General features: G+C 43.8%; 1 protein-coding gene across 7 annotated transcripts in view; it reads left to right on the top strand.

The window, feature by feature from the left end:
- Hip1 (Huntingtin interacting protein 1) overlaps positions 1–14,028 on the top strand; it is an 82,967-nt gene that overhangs the window by 41,811 nt on the left and 27,128 nt on the right. For 4 of the 7 annotated variants that reach the window (XM_065234030.1, XM_065234025.1, XM_065234026.1 and 1 more), the window contains exons 2-5: positions 7,851–8,272; positions 11,706–11,767; positions 11,853–12,593; positions 13,497–13,606. In XM_065234030.1, the coding sequence (XP_065090102.1) occupies positions 7,851–8,272; positions 11,706–11,767; positions 11,853–12,593; positions 13,497–13,606 (1,335 nt within the window). Of the gene's footprint in view, positions 1–7,082; positions 7,722–7,850; positions 8,273–11,705; positions 11,768–11,852; positions 12,594–13,496; positions 13,607–14,028 lie in introns of all 7 variants that reach the window. The other 3 variants (XM_065234027.1, XM_065234029.1, XM_065234028.1) reach the window with 1 other exon arrangement.

The raw sequence follows: 14,028 nt of genomic DNA, 5'->3' as shown, positions 1-14,028 counted from the left end.
GCACACTACTACACCATTTAAATCGAACGAGTACGAGCAAGAGGGAAACAGATTAGTGGGAAAACAAACCGTTAATTCATCCATGTATGCTAGATAGAAAAAGACTGTTAAACGTCAAAAAGGTTTATACGACCAGTTGCTGTGCGGAAAATCGGTGTTCGAGATTATGGACGTTGAATCATACGTTAAATTTGATTACAAAACTCTTCCTAGTGATCACCCTTATAAAAATAACCATACAAGAGAGCTTAATGACGTGTTCGGGGTATCATCCAAACCATTTGTTGGATAGTTTACCCATCCGGGATACAGTTCGTTTATGGTATTTATTTATTTATTAGGGCAGTACTACCATAGAGGTAACTCTAAGACTAGAAGGTCCCGAAATAACGTGCTCAACTTTTTGGCTCAGCTCTGGTACTCTATTCGGTCCCAAGCTAATCGATTCACCCCTCGAAACATAGGAAAAACCAATAACCCCTCATTTTATCTGTCAAACTTTCATAGCGAATCAAAACAAACATTGCGTAGTACTAGAATTTCGACTAGAATAGGGCACGTTAATCGTTTGCTTGGGACCAATAGGCTACTAAAGTGGTGAGCCAATTTAAAATCATAAGTTTCGTATTGATTGTTGGTACTACACCGTTCGTGATGGCCGAAGTGTTGACGACGCGGATAAGTTGTTTTTTTTTTTCGAAAAAATCGGTAAAAATGCTATGGGCAAGCCATTTGTGAGTGAGGTATGCTTTCCAAACCGTTTTTGACAACGGAGATAATGACAACCGATGTTTACGTGCGTGAGTGTTTAAACAAGCGTCTGTTACCCATGATCCGCAAACACGAGGTCTCAATACTGTTTTGACCGGATTTGGCGTCGGTTCATTACTCCAAGGGCACGATAGCCTGGTATAAAGCCAACAAGGTCCAAGGACGGATATGAATCCGTCAAACTGTCCCCAGGCCAGGCCAATCGAAACTTTTTGGACCCTGACCAAAGCATACTTGCGGACACATGTAAAAGTAGCGGATTCCGTTACAAAGTTTGTGAAAGACTGGGAAAAAGTATCCAACCGACCATTATTTAATGAGTAAAGGGCGAACACGAAATTATTGCGACACTGAAAATGTCATACCAATTTTCTTATAATGTTTAGAATCAAACCAAAATTTTAGGGTAGTTTTATACATATATTTACTTCAAAAATCAAAATAAAAGTTAATCGATGGAGCCTTGAGTGTAAAATTGAACGCATTTTCGCTTGTTGCCCTCCATCAAAGTCTTTACAGTGTCTCCGGTACCAGTTTCTCAGTTTTTTTTCCATTTTCTTAACATGACCTTCTCGTCTTTGACTGTTTTCTTGCTCTTCCGAAGTTCCCGCTTCATTATTGCCCAGTACTGCTCCACCGAGCGCAGCTCCGGACAGTTTGGCGGATTCATGTCCTTTGGAACAAAATGGACAGAATTGGCCTCATACCACTCCAGGACACTTTTAGAAAAGTGGCATGATGCCAAATCTGGCCAAAATAGCGGAGCTTCGTCGTGCTGCTGCAAGAACGGCAAAAGGCGCTTCTCGAGGCACTCAGGTTTGTAGATCTCGCCATTTACTGTGCCCTTTGTCACGAAAGGCTCACTCCTCAGTCCGCAAGAGCAGAGGGCCTGCCAAATGAGATATTTGGAGGCGAACTTCGACATTTTCTTCTTCTTAAATTTGTCGTCCACATCGAACTTGCTCTTGCCGGTGAAAAACTCCAACCCCGGAATTTGCTTAAAATCAGCTTTTATATACGTTTCGTCGTCCATCACACAGCAGCCATATTTTGTCAGCATCTTCTCGTAGAGCTTCCGTGCCCGAGTTTTAGCCGTCGATTGTTGCCGCTCATCGCGGTTTGGGAAGTTCTGTACCTTGTATGTATGTAGTCCAGCTCTCTTCTTTGCATTCTGGACGTAGCTCTGCGACATGCCGATCTTTTTAGCCAAATCACGGCTTGAGACGTTGGGATTTGCTTTAATCATCCGCTTCACCTTTCCCTCCGTCTTTTTGTTCTCCGGTCCCAGTTTTCTTCCAGCTCCTTGCCGTGGTCCAACGTCAACCGCTCCTGGAACCGCTTCAACACTCTGGAGACGGTTGAATGGTGAATGTTCAACATTTTTCCCAACTGCCGGTGCGACAGGTCAGGAAATTCCAGGTGTTTGGATAGAATTTGTTCTCTCAACTCGCGTTGGTTCACCTCCATTTTCGTTGAATCGAAAAACACGACTTCGAGTTTGACAGCATGTACACAATACACATCAATGAGAAAGTGTGCAAAATTTGGTTGATTTTTACCCAATGGTAAAAAAGTTATGCCCTGTTGAATGTGTCGCAATAATTTCGTGTTCGCCCTTTAGACAGCTAATTGCCTGGACACATCTTTTCCCAGTCCGGTATAATATGGTTTATAAAACCAACTACCATTCCAGGATTTGCAGACTAAATATCACTAGGTTGTAAACTAATACTTCCAAGAAATTTGGATCTACGCTTGTGTAATGCACCACAACTGCAGAACAGATGTTCCGAGGTTTCACGTTCCAAATTACAGAAACGACAGATATTACTCTGAACCCTACCAATGTTCTTCATGAGACAGTGCCCAGTTACTAGGCCAGTGTATCTACTAAGAGCCCTTTTATTGAGCTCTGAGAGCTTTTTGGTGTATGTTATATTAGGAGTTATAAATCTTTTCGACTGGTTGCAGTTTGTGACAGTCATCTAATTGGCCATCATCCTTTGCTCTTCCCAGCATTTGAGTACAGTATGATATTCCACAGTATGGTTCGCTTGAAACACTTTTGGAAAATGGCCCACCGCAACTGAAATATTTGTCCCGGGGCCAAAGATTCCTGCATCTGTTTGAATTCCAATTTTTGAGCCATCTGTGAAAAATATGATTGAGCCTTGACGAATGTTAGGACCACCAGTTTCCCAATCCAAACGTGCTGTTTCACAAACGTTGAAGGGAATTTCATAGTTGTCCTCTGGTTTCATCCAGTCTCCATTCATACTCATCAATGGTCCTCTTTGGAAGTATTGTAAGATGCTTAGATGACGAACAAGATCACGTGGCATTACTTTTTTACATCTTTTGAGCCTTAGAGCCCTTATTTCCGCTTCTAGTTGCACATGTTCATGCAGGGGCAGCAGATTTTGGATTTCTTCTAATGCTTTTGATGGGGTGCTACGCACCGCACCCGTTATTGCAATGCATGCTAGACGTTGAAGTTTTGCTAGCTTCCTCTGTGCAGTAGCCTCTTTTGATTTTGGCCACCACACTAACGAAGCATGAGAGTTCAGATTACTCAAATTCGCGAAATCCGACGCTTTTCCGAAGAAAACTTCTCGAATATGAGAAAAACTGATTGAGGTTTTAATCAGTCTTCTAGTACACTTCTAACCTGTGTACAATTTTTTTAATTTTTCCCTGTATTCGAGAAGTTTTCCCCGGGAAAGTGTCGGAAAATTTACTCAAAATATGAGTGACCTACGTTTTAGCGATTTTCAGTAATCTGAAATCAAATATGGGTAGCATTTTTTGTCAACGTGCAATTGGTTTGGAAAGAAATTTTTTCTAAATCAGTTGAAATAAACTCACGCCGACCCACGCCGCCACGCCGCCGCCGCCGGCAGAAAATAACATATCACTCCGCCGCCGAAAATATTTTGATCGGCGCACAGGTCTACTCGTAGTCTGCGAAGGGTCCGCAAGTTGCCTTCTACTTAGTCGATCCACCTTGCCCGCTGCGCGCCTCTTCTTCTTGTTCCTATTGGGTCGCTTTCTAGAACCATTTTCACTGGGTCGTCGTGCGGCATGCTTACGACGTGCGCAGCCCACCGTAGTCGCCCATTTTTTGCAATGTGGACGATGGATGATTCTCCCAGCAGCTGGTGCAATTCGTGGTTCATTCGCCTCCTCCACGTTCCGTCATCCATCTGCACTCCACTGTAGATGGTACGCAACACCTTCCGTTTGAAAACACCAAGGGCGCGTTGGTCCTCCCACGAGCATAGTCCAGGTCTCGTGGCCGTAGAGGACCACCGGTCTAATCAGCGTCTTGTAGACAGTCACCGTCAATCTGAACTCGGAGTGGGAGACTAACATTGTCTTCCCTAGAACCTCTTCCTTTCATGTATTTTGTCTTTGATGCGTTGATGGCAAGTCCAATCCTGCTAGCTTCAGCCTTTAGTCTGAAGTACGTTTCCGCCATCGTCTCAAAGTTCCGTTCCATGATGTCAATGTCATCGGCGAAGCCAAGAAGCTGGATGGACTTCCTGAAGATCGTGCCACTCGTGTCTATCCCAGCTCTTCTGATCACACCTTCTAATGCGATGTTGAATAGCAGACACGAAAGTCCATCACCTTGCCGTAACCCCCTTCGAGATTCAAAGGGACTCGAGAGTGTCACCGATACTCGAACAACGCACATCACTCGATCCATCGTCGCCTTGACCAATCGCGTCAGTTTATCCGGAAATCCGTACTCGTGCATAATCTGCCATAGCTGATCTCGATTGATTGAGAAAAAAACCTGCCGAATCGCGCCACGAATCCCACCCGGTAATGCCCCACGAACTCTCTTGCATATGGTGACAGACGGCGGCATAGAATTTGGGAGAGTACTTTGTAGGCGGCACTCAGCAGTGTGATCGCGCGGTCGTTGCAGCAATCCAACTTGTCGCCCTTTTTGTAGATTGGCCATACGACACCTTCCATCCACTCCTCCGGTAATATCTCCTCCTCCCAAATCTTGGCAATTACCCGATGCACGACCGTATTTTAATAGCTCACTTGGTAGTTGATCAACACCAGTTGCTTTGTTGTTCTTCAGCCGACCGATCTCCTCCTCAACTTCTGGAAGATCAGGGGCCGGTAGCCTGTCGACTTCTGCGCGTGGTCCAAGGTCTGTTGCCGAGCCACCTTCGTTTTCTGCTGCTTCATCGTTGCTCGTCACCGTGCTCGTCATAGTACTGCTTCCACTTCTCAATCACCTCACACTCGTTCGGGAGAAGGTTACCATCCAAGTCCTTGCACATATCGGCTTGCGGAACATAGCCTTTGCGCGAACTATTTAGCTTCTCGTAGAACTTCCGTGTGTCGTTTACGCGTTACAGGTTTTCAATCGCTTCGCGATCTCGGTCTTCCTTTTCGGGACGCTTATTTTTTCGGAAAACCGATTTTTGCCTGTTCCGCGCTTGTCTGTATCGCTCCACATTCAATCTCGTGCGGTGTTGCAGCTTATCGCCCGTGCTGCATTCTTCTCCTCTACTAACAGTTTGCATTCGCCGTCAAACCAGTCATTTCTTCGGTCCGGGATTGCAGTACCTAGCGCCGCTGCATCAGTACTACCTATGGCTGAACGGATGTCCCTCCAGCCATCTTCAAGAGAAGCTGCGCCAAGCTGCTCTTCCGTGGGTAGTGCAACTTCCAGCTGCTGCGCGTAGTCCTGGGCAACTCCGGCGTCCCGTAATTGCTCAATATTGACGAGAAGCTGCAAAGTTCACGCATCGTTCGCCGTTATCGTTCGATACGGCATGCAGGCTGTTTGGCCCGATTGCCGGTCTATACATTGCCCCCGTCCTACCTGTGCGTTCATGTCACCGATGACTATTTTGACGTCCCGTTGCGAACAGCCGTCGTACACCTGCTCCAGCAGCGCATAGAACGCTTCTTTCTCGTCGTCGGGTCTCCCTTCCTGTGGGCAGTGCACGTTGATGATACTGTAGTTGAAGGAACGGCCCTTAATCCTCAATTTGAACATCCTCGCGTTAATCGGATGCCAACCAACCACACGTTGGCGCATCTTACCCAGCACTACAAAGCCGGTTCCACAGCTCTGGTAGAAAGTTGCCGCTCGATGCCCGCTTTTCCATACCTTTTGTCCCGTCCAGCAAAGTTCCTGCAGTGCTACGACTTCGAAGTTGCGTGGTTGAAGTTCGTCATAGATTAACCTATCGCAGCCCGGGAAGCCGAGCGATTTGCAGTCCATGTTCCGAGTTTCCAATCATAGTCCTTATTTCGTCGCGTAGGTCTGTGCCGATTGTTCCGATCCGTATTTCTTTCTTCAGTATTTGCAACTTTATGTTTTTTCCAGGGCGGCTTGTTGGGCCTGCCCCAACCCCCTGTCTCGCCGGGGGACCATCGTGCACAGCTCTGTTTAGAGTCTCACGCTCCTAACATGGAGAACAGACGCCGTTTTGAGCCGCACCTCCATGGTGAACAGACGCTCGGGTTTGGTGAAGCATTTCCTCTATCACCGTACTATCATAGAGGTAACTCTAAGACTAGTAGGTCCCGAAGAAACGTGTTCAACTTTTTGGCTCAACTCTGGTACTATCTTCGGTCCCAAGCTTATCGATTCACCAACTTTCATAGCGAATCAAAACAAACATTGTGTAGTACTAGAATTTTGACTAGAATAGGGTACGTTTATCGATTTGCTTGGGACCAATAGGCTAGTCAAATAGTGAACCAATTTAAAATCGTTAGTTTCGTATTGATTGTTGGTACTATGATTACCGCGCCAGTGTTCGCGTCGCAACTCTTCACTTTGATATTGCCGGACTGGCAACATTGCTCAGGCTACGCCACCCAGCTAGTCTTTTGTTATCATATGACTCGGGTAGGCGTGAAGTAGGAACCAGGGCTTGGTATTCCGCTCCTTCCAGGTTGTCAACTCACCATTTTGTAGCCCGATGAGTGCCGCGTCCAAATGATGGACCAGCGTTAGAGAAAAAACTTTCTTAATTAATTCAAAACTGCCTCGCCGTTGAACGATCTCTCCGGAAAAGTTCAAAACCGATGGATTTACCTGCATTTTCTTCTAAAACAGATTCTTGTTGTTTTGGGAACATACAAAAATGTGCATTTGTTTTCTTTATCAGCCATTATTTCGTCTCATAACCTTGAAAAGCACACACACCAACCGTAAAATCAGTTCACTGTAACATTAGAGTGGGGGGGGGGCATTTAGGTCTTCCTTATCTGCTAACGATGTATCGCAAAATTTCCATCTTTGCCATCTTTCTTACGTTCCATTTCAGATTGCATGAAATCAAAAAATTGTAAAAAGTGCCGGAACCAGACGCCATAAATCAATTTATAAAACCTCGCGCAGCCACGGACCAATCAATCAGCCTGTTATTATACTATTTCTGTTGCACTGTTCTTTGTTGTTGTTTTTTAATATCGTTACAATTTAGCTTAATCGACGGAATAAAGTTGTGATGAAACCGAAACAATCGTAAATCACGTTACGCACTGCCCGGTATCACTAGCAAACAGCAAACATAATAGAAACACAAGGAAGCACTGTGGAAGCCGGTAACAACAACAACAACAACAAAACATCGAAAATCCGAGGGGTCATACAATAAGATGATAATCGGCTTTTACTTTCGATACGTGTGAGACCGTTACCGAACAAAAATCACATCAATTTGTGGATTCGTTTCGAAGTCGGACTTCGCTAATTGATTGGTGATAACCGCGAGGCGTCTGCGACTAGCACTAGGAAGGAAGCATTTCCTTTATGAACAATCGTGGCCATATTGAATGTTTAATCGTTAGGTGAATCGTACTTTAAGGCTCGGAAAAGTTGTAGATAATTGTACATACATATTTAAGAAAACTACAAAATCACACACAAGATGTCGCTAACCGATAAAGAGTACTACAATCTGGTGAGTAATGCACGTGTGAGCGGTGTTTGGGTACTAACAAACGCGATTTCACTAAAAATCATCGCGAACAACATCGACAAACATCGAATTCTAACGCTACTGCCTTTGTTTTGCTATCCTTCTCCGCAGACCATGAGTATCTCCAAGGCGCTGAGCGTCCAGGAGATGCCAATCAAGGTCAAACACGTCCGAGCGGCCATTATCGGGACGTTCCACAGCAAGGGAGGGCACGCCTTTTGGGCCATCGCCATCCGGCAACCGATCCAGGACAATCGGATCGTGGCGTGGAAGTTTTGCCACCTATTACACAAGATTCTCCGCGAAGGGCACCCACTGTGCTGTCAGCACTCGATGCGACACCGGGGAATGCTATCGGAGGCGGGCAAGCTGTGGGGACACCTGAACGATGGCTACGGCGTCTGCATCAAACACTACACCAAGCTGCTGGTCACAAAGCTGGAGTTTCACGATCGGAACCCGAGGATACCGGGCAGCTTGGCGCTGAAGCCCGGCGAGCTGGAGCAGATCGGAGCCGGGGATATTAATTTCTAGTGAGTATAGGACGGTTGATTGCTTGACTTAATGGGGGTTTTGAAGGTTCTAAGGCTGTATTCCATTTGGTGTTTATTTTTTTCGATATTTGCAAGGATTTTACGGATTTTCATAGCTTTATAGCCCCATACTGTCCATTAGACTGATGCAAATTTTGACATTTTCGCTCCACAGTGCTCAAACGGTTCCAAATCGGGTCCTGATTAGTCTCCCAAAATTTGAACTCATTCGATAAGAAACTGACTTGGCACAAACCATTTGAAGTTTATATGGAAATTACTATAGGAAAACCAAATGTTTTGTTCATATCCATCTAACAATTTACCATATCGCTCTGCTTTAAAAAATGATAACTGAGCTACAACTTTGTCCTGAACCACTTTTCAATATAATGTAAGCATCAAAAGTTATCAATAATTAAAGCCACTTATGTCTTACGATTATGCTCAATCAACTGTTCAGCAGGCAACATTGGTGTTTCTGGCGCTTGGAATAGAGGACAAAAATCATGGCTACTATATCACACTGCAAGATACAGTGTTGCTCACAAAACAGCTGCTCGATCATGCCATAAGATTATCCATCTCTTAAACAATTAATAACTATTTTATTTGACGTTTGGCTCAACAACTATATTCTGCTAAGTTGAAGCTGAGAAAATTTTCCATAAGTATAGCTTTTGAATTTTCGAACAGTGCAATATGGAAAAAGATAAAAAGACAATGAACAAAAAGTTTTGATTTCCCATGGTAATTTCCATATAAACTTCAAATGGTTTGTGCCAAGTCAGTTTCTTTGCAAATGAGTTCAATTTTTGGGAGACTAATCAAGACCCGATTTGGAACCGTATGAGCACTGTGGAGCGAAAATGTCAAAATTTGCATCAGTCTACTGTCCATCATACCAACCATTCATTTTGACAAAAAAAATGTTTTAGGAAATTATGGAATAATAAGATATTATGATGGTATTTTGTATGTGTAAGGAACAAGAAAAGATTTTAAGTTTGTGTTTGACACATAAAACCTGCACATTTAGCTTTGACAGATCCACAATGAGCGATTATCTGATCACCTCTTCGCGAAGAGTGAAGAGCGAAGAGTGGGTGAGATAAATGACAAAATCGCTTATTGCGACCAGAGTTGCAACCTATCACAATCACAATCGTCAAACAGATGATGGTAGTAACGCTTTGTACATTCCTATCAATATGCTCGTCAAAGCTAGCGTCGAAGCTCTCTCCATGACCATCCATCAAGTTGACGAAAAAAGTAAAAAGCAACTGGTGAATGTCATCTTCGGTTGTGATCCATCACCGATCTGGTCATTCTCGACAATCATGACAAACATCTGTGCTCGTTTTGAAGCAGTTCCTGCATTGCTTGATTATGTGAGTGTGTTGGTGAGTGAGCCCAACAGCTTCCGTTTAATATTGCCTGCTTTGTTTGTAACTCACACAGTCGCGCCTGCCGAGACGAACTTGAAATGCGTAGGCATTGTTTTCATTTTCTTCTGTCGTTCCGCTTTTTCTCATCATCGTACTGCAGAAGTCTTCACTGTTTTCGTTGTGCTTTACATAATCAGCAGCGAGTGTTATGTTTTGCCTATGAGCAGCGACCCTTAAGGGCCACGCACATTAGATCCGTTTGCGTTGCGTTGACGTAAATTTGACAGTTAGACAATAGATTTAGCTGTCACTTTGCCGCAACGCGTCCGATCCGGATCTAATGTGCGTGAGCCTTTACTGGTGATTGTTGTTTGCCATTGCTCTACCTCTCAATGCGTGACAAAACGTTCTGTCAGCGATAGTCGGTTTATGCGTAGACGAGTGTCACGTGAGTGTCATGATATTTTGCATCACTGATTGCGACTCTCATGCAGCAACATTGGCTGGTATTATGTGTGAAGCACAAACTCCACAATCTTTTCAAGTTGCTTACACAAACAAAATATTATTATAATATCTTATTATTCCATAATTTCATGAAACATTTTTTTTTTGTCAAAATGAAGCCGGCGCCGGTAGTGTAGTGGTGAGCGTGACTGATTTCTCATCCCAATGGGTCTGGATTCAATCCCAGCCGAGGTCGGTGGGATTTTTCTGAGGGATAAAAATCTCTGATCACGTGCGATATCCTACGCAGGTGTGAAAGCTGCCTTCCTGCACATTCGATTGCCGTCAATGGATGGCAATCGATGTCCGTCGGTGATTGGCACCATGGTGGGTGTATAAATGGTGATACAGCTTTGCCACTATATAGGCGAGGAGGTCTCGGGGGGAAAAGTGTGGTTTTAGAGCAAATTGTAAGCAAAAAAGGTCTCTGTCCCATACAAAAATCCAACATGGCTGAGTCATGAATTTGACACATTAGAACACCTATATGTAGTCACCTTGATTGGCACTAGATTGCGGAACAGAGAACGCAATAAATAAAGGAAAGATGAAGAAGAAGCATGACTTGAATGAAACGAAATTTAATATGGATTATAAAATTTATGTATGTTATCAAAATTTATGAATGGTCTGCCACTAAATCTTGAGATAATCTATTGATTATTTAATTATCACATTGTATATACCATGAAAAAGCAGCCTGTTTGTGATTTTTTGCTGTTTTCAAGTGAAGAGTTATCATAAAATATCAAGTCGCCAGCTGATATTTCCCGGCGACTTTACAAAAGAATACAATCAAGCACAATCATCATGCAAAAATAGCTAGAATTTGTTTTACTTCTTATTTCGCAAATTTGCTTTCGAGTGTTATGACGTCGTCACCATCGTCTCCCGCAAAATTTACATTTTCCGCGCTACCAACACATACGTCAAGGCTAGATCTCCACACCTTGTATAGACCAGGTTGCAGATTAACAGGGTTCAGATTAAAATGTGTTCAGATTAAAAACGGTCATATTACCGGGGGTCGAAGGTACCGGCAAAAAATAGCTGTGTAAGCCAAAAATTCAGTGCCAACATTTCAAAGGGGCGAAATTGCTTTTGTAATCAATGACTTTAGCCGTCAATTTCTCGCGAATGAAATCTTACCTCTCCAAAATAACAATGCTAGCTGGTAGAGAAAACATTCCTCTATCTGGTAGTGTCATTATTTTTCATAAGTGAGCTTTTATTCGCGAGAAATTGACGGCTAAAGCCATTGTTTACAAATGCAATTACGCCCCTTTGAAATGTTGGCACTGAATTGTTCATTGGGATGTGTCTTTTCTTGAGTAAGTTTTTGAATTAAACAAATACTGAAGCGATTCAGCTAAATAGCTCTCCGTAGGAGCCTCTTCTGACAAGCTTCGAAGAAGTTAATACCGTACCGAAATTAGGACATAATTGTGCGTCAGCAACTTTTAGAGGCCTTCAAGACACCCTAAAGAACTATTACATTTCTCTGGCATAATAAATTATTTCATTCTACCTTTCTAAAGCTTCCAAATGGCGGTTGAAATCTTCGACCACCTTGACGACATCATTGCCCTCCAAGCCACTAGTAAGTACCTCCCCCACACTGCAGCAGCAGCAGCAGTCAGCAGTCCAGCTCCACACCTTCTAACCAACCAACCTAACCATTCCAGTCTTCAACTCCATCACCACGTTCTGCGTCAGCTCGATGACGTCCGCCGGCCAGTGCCGTCTCGCTCCTCTCATCCCCTGCATCCAAGACTCCAACCCCCTGTACGACTTTGTCGTGCGCATCATGTTCAAGCTGCACGCCAACCTTCCCTCGGACTTGCTCACCGGTCACCGGGAGCGCTTCCGGACGCTCTTCCATCAGCTCAAATCCTTCTACAACCAATCCCGCAACCTGCAGTACTTTGTCAACTTGATCACCGTACCGAAACTCCCCGATGCGCCACCAAACTTCGAACAGCAGAGCGATCTCGGCAACTACCAGGCCCCGGTCGTCGTCATGCCGGATTCCGACCCCATGGACCAGGACACCGAATCCATCGCTTCGGAAAGCCTCATCGACACTGCGGAAGCAGCTCCCCCGATACCGGAACTGCCCCAGAACCACCACCATCACAACAACGTCCATCAGGCGGCGACACCCACACCGAACCACCAGGTCCTGGAACTGGAACGCCTGCTCACGGACCGGGACGACCTGATACGGCACCTGCAGATGGAGATCGAACGGCTTACCAACTACGCCAAGTCGCTCACGATCGAACAGCGGGACGTGCAGCACCGGCTCGAAGATCAGATCGCTCAGCTGAACTCGCACCTGACGGAAACCCGCGGCATGGTGGCCAATTTGCGAATTCAGAAGGAGGAACTGGAGCTACGGGCCCAGTCGGCACCCACCTTGGAGCGTGAGTTTCAAATCCGGCGCCCATATTGATTGCGGCTATTAGGGGAACTAGGGGCAAGAAGGTCACCCGGGGCAAGAGTGCCACCCTCAATATATTTTGAAAATGAAAACATTCACGCACCATGAATCTATGCATGGTATTCCTATGAAGCATTCTAAAAAGTTCTGTCCGAATCGAAGTTGTGAAAAAAATGCAACAAATCATTTTGTGTTGATGTTTTGACAAGCAAGTTTTTTTTTATAAGAATCATAATTTCCAATTTATTTATTTTTTTCACAATTTCTGCATTTGGACGTCACTATTGGTGGTTGATTGAAACATTAATAACACAAAAATAATAAATATTTTCTTTAATTCTTCAAAAATTATATTCCTAAAAATACACTTTATACGGGCCAAGAGTGCCACCCCTACATTTATGCAATTGTACGAAAATGTTCAGAAATTAGCACAATTGGGCATTTATGGTTATGGCATTTTTCAAAACAAACTGTATAAAATAGTTTCTATTTGAATTCTTTGACGCACATGGTTTAAAGGTTTTGGGTAAAAAAAAATATCGTTAAGTCAATATTTTAGTGGAATAAACAATAAAAGCGGTTGCTGGCATACCTAAGAATAGTAATTTGTTGTTTATAAATGAACATTTATCTGTTTCATTTCATTTTAGACATATGGCATTTTCGCCCCATAAGAGTGACCATCTTGCCCCATAGCATTTTTTAGAGCTGTTACGACATGACATTTTCATAAAAATCATTAACATTTTTTGAAGAGGTTTAATTTTAATTTCAATGTTGATACATGGAGACAAGGTTATAAACTTACAATTCGGTTCACAAACTCATATTCATATATTCACGGAATCGCTCCCATATCTTCCTTTCCACTTTGTTCCAACAGAGAAAGCCCATGCCGAGGAAGAACGGGCCAAAGCGAGTGAAGAAAAGTTCCAGAAGCTGAAGACCATGTACAGCCAGATTCGAGACGAGCACGTCAAGCTGCTTCGACAGGTTAGTCTCAGCGTGGGGTGCGGGGGGATGTAAAGGATTTATCAGAAATAATTATATCGATCGAAACTGAAAGTGTCTAATGGGCGTGAGGAATCATTTGATTTAATCATCTGTTTTGGTTATTGCCTCTCACCCTCATTTCACTTTTTATGTGTTTTGTTTTTACCTGATTTTTTTTCTGCATGCAACCCGACGATTAAATGCTGTTATTTTTTTCTAATTTCAAATTTTCCTCTCATGTTTTCGGCTCCACGCACCGTGTGGAAAATCGATCTGGATCTGAACCGAAAACAAAAACAATCACTTTTACTTTTCCCGCGTGCTTTTGACTCGTTGTGTTTTTATGGTTGGGTGATCTCCTTGAACGTCCGTCGTGACGATCTATGATGGACCGTTTGGTTCAACGACGTAACCGGACACCC

This window comes from Ochlerotatus camptorhynchus, unplaced genomic scaffold (assembly GCF_037179485.1).
Source record: "Ochlerotatus camptorhynchus isolate MF236.1 unplaced genomic scaffold, CSIRO-AGI_Acam_v1.1 ptg000428l, whole genome shotgun sequence".
Lineage (NCBI taxonomy): Eukaryota > Metazoa > Arthropoda > Insecta > Diptera > Culicidae > Ochlerotatus > Ochlerotatus camptorhynchus.
Note: the sequence above shows the minus strand (reverse complement) of the source record. Positions and strands in the feature narration are given on the sequence as shown.